This window comes from Ipomoea triloba, chromosome 1, assembly GCF_003576645.1.
Source record: "Ipomoea triloba cultivar NCNSP0323 chromosome 1, ASM357664v1".
NCBI classification, from domain to species: domain Eukaryota; kingdom Viridiplantae; phylum Streptophyta; class Magnoliopsida; order Solanales; family Convolvulaceae; genus Ipomoea; species Ipomoea triloba.
This window is the reverse complement of record NC_044916.1, coordinates 27,731,110-27,740,283: the sequence shown is the minus strand read 5'-3', so window position 1 is coordinate 27,740,283 and position 9,174 is coordinate 27,731,110. Positions and strand designations below refer to the sequence as shown.

The window sequence follows — 9,174 nt, the reverse complement described above, 5'->3', positions numbered from 1 at the left end:
GCCCTTGATCCGTTTATATACTTATTCTATTGATATGGGCTTATAAACGGCCCAAATTCTGATTGGGCTTCCCGCTAAATTGCCAAGTACCAATTTTAACGTAGGAAATGAAATGTGTACCGTTGTACGCCACGTGTCACATGACGTGGACCGGCTTGTGCGAAATGTGAATCTGTGATTCTGTGTTCTTCGACACATTTCTGTATCACTGTATCTTCTTCTTCTTCTTCTTCCTCCAAAACCTTCAATCCCAAAAATGTCCACGCTTCTTCCACTCAGAACTCACTACTCTTTGACCTCTAATCAACGCCTCCTCTCCCCATCTTCTACCCGTTTACATCATCCGCCTCGCTTCTTCAGAATCAGCGATTGCCCGGCCTCCAGATTGCTTCGCCGGAATGTTGGCCTTCTGGCTCGAGCTGAAGATAAAGCCAGGGACTCTTCAACTTCTTCGCCGACTCAACCTCAGGTTCTTCTATTTTCGAATTTAATGAGCCCTGCACCAATATCTTATCTTCCAACAAGTTAGTATTTCTGTTATAAAGTTTGGTCCCAACTAGTTAAGATTTCTGTACTAGTGTTCGAAGCTTTGTTGATTATCATCAGTCAAATTGAGCGTCTTGCTGAAACATACTGGAGCTTTTGCAAGTAGATAGAGTTAAATAAAGTACGTTCCAGCAATTGGAATCCAGTGATGTTGGATATGACCTTGGCTATCAAAATATGTTGTTAGTTAAAGTGGAATTGATAGTTGCCAATTTCTCTTGAAATAATAATTTCAAACTTCTGATACTATACCAATATATTTAAGTAATTGACTATGATGTTGGATTCAGAGAGGAAGAGTGTTATTCTACAACACTATATCCCTAATCTCCTATGGATATATACAGGAATTCACATCATCTCCCGGAGCTTGTGATCCGTTGTGTTCTGTTGATGAAACGAGCTGGGAGGATTTTGAAGCCAGTTACCAGCCAAAGACAGATTTACTTAAAGCTCTTGCAGTATTAGCAGCAGCTGGTACTGGAGCTTTGGCAATAAATCATTCTTGGGTGGCCGCAAATCAGGTTCCTTATCCTAGCCTGAATTCCATTACTTACAAATCAATGGCCCTTCCAAAAGTTTTTGTTGGATTGATCAGGTGTCGTACTTCAGGATATTGCAATGGCATTGTTATTTGCGATCGGATATGTTGGCATTATATTTGAAGAATCACTAGCCTTCAATAAGAGTGGAGTAGGACTTCTGATGGCTGTAAGCTTGTGGGTTGTACGGAGCATTGGGGTAAGCCTTCTGTAGTTGATATCTAGTCATTTTTTGCTTTTAGTCTAGTTCATATATTAGGTATTGGAGTGGGAAACACGAAACCTTACAAAAGGTGATGGAGAACACCCTTCTGCTAAGGTTAATATAAATAAAGGGTGTGAAATAATCAAATAATTCATGTTCAGTATTTACAACTTTTTTACTTCAAATTGCAGGGAAAAAGAAAAGGGAAACAGAAAAAGAAACGTTGGAAAGAAAATGCAAAGAGATTTAAATCCTGTGTAGATTATAATGTCCTTCAGACAAACAGAATATAGCTGTAAAAGTGTATTTTTTGTCACTTTTGCACAACCTAAATGATAGTTTTCCTCTGAAAAATGCACCAGAATAGACATGGAAGAGCTCATTGCCTTCAATATTTTTTTGCTTTCTCAGTCAAGTTTCTCTGTAATGTCCTTGAGCAGGCCCCTTCAACTGATATAGCTCTTACAGAGCTGTCACATGCAACTGGCGAAATCAGTGAAATAGTGTTCTTTCTGCTTGGTGCCATGACGATTGTGGAGATTGTTGATGCTCACCAGGGATTTAAGCTAGTTACAGATAACATTACTACTCGCAAGCCAAGAACTCTGCTTTGGGTGGTTAGTGATACATAGCCTTTGATATATTTGCCCCTTATGACCCTTGTCACTTGCATATCAGATCTAAACTTTTTAGTAACAAGTTGCTGATGATAATTGCAGGTGGGTTTTGTGACTTTTTTCCTCAGTTCTGTCCTTGACAATCTAACCTCTACAATTGTAATGGTATCCTTGTTGAGGAAGTTGGCACCTCCATCAGAATACCGGAAGTAAGTGCAAGCAACATTTTACCTCATCAGTCTGGTTTTCCAATAGGGGACAGATATTCTTAGGAGAATAGCATTATCAATATCAATACTAAATCCTGACACTTAATTTTTCTCGTGGCATTGGAAATTAAGTTGAATAAAATTTAATGATTATTGATGGGGAAGGGATTGGAAGCTAATCTAGTAGGAGTTTAGGTAATTGAAATATGCTAGCATTTGAGTATTCATTAGGCCATTCGAATTTCATTACAATGGAGAAGCCATCTGAGATTTTCTTTAGTGTCAGCAGAGGATATATGTATGTTTGGAACACTGTTTATGGGTTGCAGAACAATGATAAGTTTCTAATGAGCATGGGCAATATCAAACTCCCCCCAAAAAAAACAAAACCCCCATCTAAATCCTTTGTCAAATTATATTGGCAGGCTTCTTGGCGCTGTTGTGGTGATTGCAGCAAATGCTGGTGGAGCATGGACTCCAATTGGTGATGTTACAACTACTATGCTTTGGATCCATGGTCAAATAAGTACACTGCCAACAATGAAGGTTTCTCAGCTGTTTAATCAATCTGCATGGACACATCATATTTTTCATGGACCATGAATTATAATTGGGCGAAAATTTGATGAATATGCATTCACAAATATCTCCTGGTATATTAGCATTTGGCCTAGCATTGGCAATTTTGTGAACTGAACTATTTAAATGATTGGTGAGGGTATTATGCATTGTTGAGTTTCTCAAGGAATATTTGCATTTGATAGAGCCAAAGTAGTCATGACCGAGCTGTTTGCATAATTTTTGGAAAATTATTTCCCTAACATGATTAGCATGTTGCCATGTTATATACTTAAAGAGCATGCGTGTATCTATAAGATCGCATTTGCTTTGAATATCTCTAGCCAATGTATACAAGACTGTAACTATTTGCATGCTTGTTCCATGAGGTGAAGCCATTGAGAGAGAGAGAGAGAGAGAGAGAGAGAATTTCATCAAATATGTAATTAAAACTTACGCATGTGAACTACAATGCTGCTAAACCCTAAGATTATTGTTGTTCTAATTTTTGTTACTTTATTATTATTATTATTGTTGTTGTTGTTGTTGTTGTTGTTGTGGGGGGTGAGTTGGAGTGTAATTTCGTGAAATTTAATTAATGATAGTTCAATGGAGATCTGACCTTGTGTGGCTTGTTCGATCAAGAGGGCAATGCATAATACTCTGTGCTGACATGATGATTTATTAAATAATTGTTGTAACATACTTGCTAGATATCTACTGTGCCAACTATCCTATTTTCAAGGGCATCATCGGCTATCTGTTGTGGTATATAGATTTTGTAGTTCTTAAGTTAAATTTGTAGTAGTACTCAAAAAAAAAAAAGAAGTTAAATTTGTAGTAGTTCTCAAAAAAAAAAAAGTTAAATTTGTAGTATATAGATTTTATAGTTCTTAAGTTAAACTACAATCTTGTCATTCTTTCCATCTACTATGCATCTCATCCAGAATGTCGTACCTTTACACCATTTAGAGAAATTTGATCCATTTCTGCTGTTTGCAGGAGCTATTTATACCATCAGCAATCTCTTTAGCTGTTCCATTGGCTCTTATGTCCTTAGCAAGGTATTTTGCTTTACATGCTGTACAAAGATCTCTTGAGCCTTTGGAATAGTAGAACACAATTAAAATTGTTTAGTATGGGAATATGGGTGAAAATTGATTGAGACTTGTTCTTGTGTTCAGTGAAGTTAATGGGAAGGGACAGAATTCTGCAGATGTTTTGGCCTCTGAGAAGATGGCCCCTCGGGGACAGCTTGTTTTCTCTGTGGGTATTGGAGCTCTAGTTTTTGTACCAATATTCAAGTCCTTAACTGGATTGCCTCCTTATATTGGTATGTTGCTTGGCCTTGGAGTACTTTGGATCCTAACAGATGCTATTCACTATGGTGAATCTGAAAGACAGCATTTGAAAGTGCCACAAGCTTTGTCACGCATTGACACTCAAGGAGTTCTTTTTTTCCTTGGAATCCTTCTCTCTGTCAGCAGGTAAATTAAAGAATTCACAGTTGTGTTTTATTCGCACTGTTTGTTTCCTTTCACCTTTTTTGTTTTAACACAAATTTACATGCCTCATTGTTAGTCCCTAAACCACTGCCTTGGGATAGATGAGTTCTGATATTAGTTTTGCTTTGCATAAAACTTGAAGAAACAAACTTTATTTAGTAAAGAATGGAATAACTTCTGATGCTAAGGTTGTTTACTTGTTATAAACAATGAAACTGGGGCATTAAAAGTACACTTAAAACTAAAGTAGTGATTGGATATGAAACCTTTAATAAAATAACCTGTTGAGATATTTTACATTAACCATTTTAACATTCCATTGTGTTGATTTAAATTCTGTCAAATAGCCTGGAGGCAGCAGGTATTCTACGAGAATTGGCAAATTACCTCGACACCCATATTCCAAACACTGAACTTATTGCAAGTGCAATAGGGGTTGTATCAGCAATTATAGACAACGTTCCTCTGGTTGCAGCCACAATGGGGATGTATGACCTCTCCTCCATTCCTAAAGATTCCGAGTTCTGGCAACTGGTGGCATATTGCGCTGGTACAGGCGGATCCATGTTGATTATAGGCTCTGCTGCTGGAGTTGCATTTATGGGGATGGAGAAAGTGAATTTCTTTTGGTATCTCAGAAAGGTGTGTGATCTAGCTGCCCTTTGATAATCTATAATGTTTTTGGCTTCAGAAATTGAAACATTTTCTATTGTGCAGGTGAGTGGATTTGCTTTTGCCGGTTATGCCGCGGGTATTGCTGCATACCTAGCAGTTCACAATCTGAACCTCTCTCTCCCCACTACTCTTGCTGAAGTTCCTTTCCTTTCTGGTTCATAAATGTGGGCTTTTCAGTTTGGCTGGTGGCAGAGTAACCAATATGGCTGTTTGTTGCACCAAATTGTGCAGTGAAGGACTGAAAACTGAAAAGGGTGCCAATTATAGGCAAATTCCCACTTGATAGAAGCAAATTTACCATAGTTTAGCTTACATGTGAAGATAAAAAAGACTGGCTAGAGTTTTACTGTTTCCTTGGACCTTAAAATGGTCTGATCAACCTCCTTTTTATTGTACTTTTATCAAGAGACAAGTAACGCTTATTCCTTTTTCTTTTTTTTTTTTTTTTGGTGATTAGGAAAACTCCCCACCACTATACCTGGGTGTGCCTAGGACCCCGGACGGGTAAACTGTCTTATGACTTTAGTTGATAATAAGTTATTTTAAATTGTTTATAGTTGACTGACTTATATCAAGAGAGTCAATAAATCACTTTCACTGAGACAACGAGTGTTCAAATCGTTTTTAAGATTCAAGAGTCATAAGCAATGGGAATGATAAGCCAAGAAACAAAGATACTTAACTGAGACAACGAGAACAGCTCTCAACAGTGCATACACAGTACATATCTTGATTGCACATGCAAATCACTTTCTTTTCTCCGCAAACAGAAGCTAATTGTAAGCAAAACAGAACACTACAAAAACTGGCACATAATGGAAGCTTGAGAACACTTATGACCTTATAACTTGAGGTAAACAAACTCCTCAACAGCAGGGATTTCGCCAATCCTCTTCAGTGATTCTTTGCTGGGCTGTTCATCAACTCCGATTGCCATTATAGCGTGCTTCCTTGGAGCAATTCTCCCGACACTCATGAAGCTCACGTTCACGTTCTCCTGACCCAAAATGCTACCCACCTTGCCAATCATTCCTGGCTGATCAACCTGTCTGCAGAGGATGATACTGCCTTCCAAACTCACATCTACTTCAAAGGAACCCACCTTTGTCAAATGTGGGATTCCATCTTTGACACGACCCTCCACCCTGATCTCCCCGGAGTCAGAAATGGCACTGGCGAATTTGGATTCCACGTTGGCAATCTGAACCTGAATGAACTCGAGTGGGCTTTCTGGAGAACCATCAAGAAGAACTCGTTCTTCAGCTATTCGGATTCCTCTTTGCTTGGCAGTGAAATCTGCATTAACCAAGTTGACAAAGACGCTGGAGACGGGCTCAATAAGACCCTTTGTTATCATGGCACGAAGAACCCTGGTATCAAGATCATCAGGAGCTCTGGCAGAACCATATGTTACTTTCACAGTTTTCACACCACTCCCACCTGTTGCCAATTGGACTGCAAGTCTACCGAGTTTTTCAGCAAGAACAACAAATGGCTTCAGCTCTGTCAATACCTGCATTGAAATAGTTATCAAATTGAAATGTCAGGCACGCATTTGCATAATCAAATTGCATATCCCCTCCTAAAATCACGCCCTTTTCAGAAATTGACACATAAAGCCAATGTCCCCCCTAGTAAGAGGGATGTAGAATTCATAGAGGCTACAATGAAACGGGGAATTGACAATACCTCAGCTGGAACCATAGGTGCATTAACAGCAGTAGCCGCAAGCTCTCCTTTCAAAGCTCCAACTACTGCTTCAGCAATTTCAATAGCAACTCCTTCCTGGATTGATTTTCAAATAGCATTTGTTAACAAATAGGAGAGGGGTTTGCAAAATAAACAACATGGCGTCCACAAACCTGAGCTTCCATAGTACTAGCACCAAGATGTGGAGTTACAGTTACTAGCTCATGCTGTACCAATTTACTGTCTTTAGCTGGAGGTTCCTCGGTGAAAACATCAAGAGCCGCCTGAGATTTAATTTAAAAAAAAAAAATTAAAATAAGAAATGAAGAAATGCATTACGACTGAAGAATCTTTGCTTTATGGATGATGAAGTACCTGTGCCACAATGCCCGCATCAATGGCCCTCACCAATGCTTCTTCATCAATTACTCCCCCACGAGCAACATTGACAATTCGGACCCCTTTTTTCATCTTAGCAAAAGTTTCATCATTTAGCATCTTATTTGTGGCAGGAGTAAGAGGCATGTGAAGTGAGATAAAATCTGCAGATGCAATGGCTTCATCAAAGCTCACAAGTTCCACTCCTATGGCACGGGCACGGTCAGCTGGGGCATACGGGTCATGAGCAATAACATGCATACCGAGCCCCTTGGCTCGTCTAGCAACTTCAGATCCAACCTTCCCAAAACCCATAACAACGAGTGTTTTTCCAACAAGGGATACGCCAACATATTTGTTCCTCTGCCACTTTCCTGCAATTTACATATTGACAAACTTCACAGTTCCATTTTTGAAAGGCTTGTAATTTTCAAAAAATCACAAACATGAATGAGAAACATCCCACTCAAAATGTATCAACTAAAAATCCACCAAATCCTAGAACCAGCAAATGAAGATCTTGTCAAGATAGCAAATTATTCATAGTGACTGAGAAGTTACAATCCTTAGATTTAATTTTCAGCTCTCAATGGAAATGATACAAAACACAAAAACTCAAATAAGAGAACAAACACATTTGTACTTCTCCGGCTTAGCAGTTATATGCACACTGATTATGGTCAATAAAATGCCAATGAATGAAAATAGAACCCTCAGAAATGGTTGAAGCATGAACATGAACTGATGAACAAACTTTCTAGGCACTGACAACTAACACTATAGTGGACAGCATTCTAATAGCAACCAGCTCCTTATGATAGTGCCCAGCTCCATAGCTCCAATCTTTGAAAAAGAAACTTGAGCAAAGCACTTGAAGCTTTAGAATTTTAATCATTCAGAAAGTTCATGTGCCCATTCAAATAACTAAACAACCATTTATTTAATCATTCAGAAAACAAAGTAGGACACCAGAAAGTGCCACCCACATGAACTACTAGAAAAGTACTACGGTCACATAGAATATCATGCCAGCATTAAAAAGGAAAAGGACAAAAAGACAGATTGCAACTCATCAAAAGCTAAACTGTTGATTCTTTATACAATGATCATTTCTCCTGGTATTAACAATTGTTTACCAATTCCAATAAAAGAGGATTCGGAAAAAGGCTATTAAAACATATCGGGACAAGCAGATCTGGATGTTCGGGGCATTTTCATAGTTCATAGTATAAGGTTCCAACTTCTATGAACGGCAAAGAAATTAGAGTGAACTTTATTATTAAATTAAATATTAAATATAATGATAAAAGTACTAACCGGCTTTGACAGAGGCATCGGCTTGGGCAATGTTTCGAGACATGGCGGTGAGCAATGCGATGCCGTGCTCGGCAGCGGCCACGGTATTGGCAGTGGGCGCGTTCACTACAAGGCAGCCATGTTCAGTGGCGGCGGCGAGATCGACGTTGTCGATGCCGACGCCAGCGCGGCCGACGACCTTGAGGCGTCCGGCGGAGGATTCGAAGACCTCGCGGCTGACTTTGGTGCCGCTGCGGACAATCAGCGCATCGCAGAGCGAGATCTTGGTGCACAGCTCCTCGGGGCTGAGATTGTAGGAGCAATCGACATTAGCGAACTCCTTCAGGAGGCTCAGCCCAGCCTCCCCGAGCTTCTCGGCGACGAGGACGGTCGGCTTGGCGTCCAAGGCCAGCACCACGAAGCGGGGAACACGGCGGCGCGGGAAAGAGGCAGTAGTGGAGACGCGAAACGCCGCCACGGATGAGAGGTGGCTCTTCGAAGAGAGGGAGGAGCACTTCGAGGCCTTGGCGGCGATTAGGGCGGTTGATGAAGCTGAAGCCGCCATTGTAAGGTTTTTGCGGCGATATAGAGAGAGAGCAGAGAGCAAAAAATCAAACAAATCAGATGTAAGTTTACGGAAGGGAAAATGCAATCTTTTTATAGCCTAGCGGTTGGTGAGATGCTTTTTTTTTTGGTGTTCGTGGGACTCAAGCCAATTGAATCACTTGTACACTTCAATTTTCATTCCAATTGTGTTAGGTTAGATGGGTAAACTTTTATTCTATAATTATTAAAAGGAAGAAAAGATGTTAGAAATGATTATGATTTAATATATTATTTACAATGTAATCGATAACAATAAGATGAATGAATAAATAAAATTGTTGAGTTAGATGAATATATGAAAAGGAGCGCGGTGGGTACTGGGTAGTGTATAATACACTGAATAGAGAT

General features: G+C 39.6%; 2 protein-coding genes across 3 annotated transcripts; one reads left to right on the top strand and one right to left on the bottom strand.

The window, feature by feature from the left end:
- Positions 1 to 203: 203 nt before the first annotated feature.
- On the top strand, positions 204 to 5,413 carry LOC116016810 (sodium/proton antiporter 1). Of its 2 annotated transcripts, XM_031257227.1 has the most exons (10): positions 204 to 469; positions 894 to 1,070; positions 1,159 to 1,287; positions 1,734 to 1,910; positions 2,013 to 2,119; positions 2,545 to 2,665; positions 3,680 to 3,741; positions 3,862 to 4,164; positions 4,530 to 4,824; positions 4,900 to 5,413. In XM_031257227.1, exons 1-10 carry the CDS (start codon positions 257 to 259, stop codon positions 5,017 to 5,019), a joined length of 1,704 nt encoding a protein of 567 aa, XP_031113087.1. In that variant the 5' UTR covers positions 204 to 256; the 3' UTR covers positions 5,020 to 5,413. The 2 variants fall into 2 exon arrangements, with proteins under 2 accessions (XP_031113087.1, XP_031113097.1); XM_031257237.1 differs by lacking the exon at positions 204 to 469 and having other exon boundaries at positions 953 to 1,070; positions 1,145 to 1,287.
- A 54-nt stretch (positions 5,414 to 5,467) lies between these two features.
- On the bottom strand, positions 5,468 to 8,855 carry LOC116016803 (D-3-phosphoglycerate dehydrogenase 1, chloroplastic-like). Its single transcript, XM_031257216.1, has 5 exons — positions 8,242 to 8,855; positions 6,922 to 7,298; positions 6,720 to 6,830; positions 6,547 to 6,642; positions 5,468 to 6,370 (listed from the first exon to the last, which is right to left on the bottom strand). Exons 1-5 carry the CDS (start codon positions 8,783 to 8,785, stop codon positions 5,699 to 5,701), a joined length of 1,800 nt encoding a protein of 599 aa, XP_031113076.1. The 5' UTR covers positions 8,786 to 8,855; the 3' UTR covers positions 5,468 to 5,698.
- Positions 8,856 to 9,174: the final 319 nt, after the last annotated feature.

Bases quoted from the DNA above. Each gene is read 5' to 3' on its own strand.
- LOC116016810 (XM_031257227.1), top strand. From the start codon at position 257: ATGTCCACGCTTCTTCCACTCAGAACTCACTACTCTTTGACCTCTAAT. The intron at 1,288-1,733 runs GTAAGCCTTCTG...GTCCTTGAGCAG, and splicing joins GGGTTGTACGGAGCATTGGG to GCCCCTTCAACTGATATAGC. The intron at 4,825-4,899 runs GTGTGTGATCTA...TCTATTGTGCAG, and splicing joins TCTTTTGGTATCTCAGAAAG to GTGAGTGGATTTGCTTTTGC.
- LOC116016803 (XM_031257216.1), bottom strand. From the start codon at position 8,785: ATGGCGGCTTCAGCTTCATCAACCGCCCTAATCGCCGCCAAGGCCTCG. The intron at 6,643-6,719 runs GTTTGTGGACGC...AAATCAATCCAG, and splicing joins CTAGTACTATGGAAGCTCAG to GAAGGAGTTGCTATTGAAAT. The intron at 6,371-6,546 runs GTATTGTCAATT...ATTTCAATGCAG, and splicing joins CACCTATGGTTCCAGCTGAG to GTATTGACAGAGCTGAAGCC.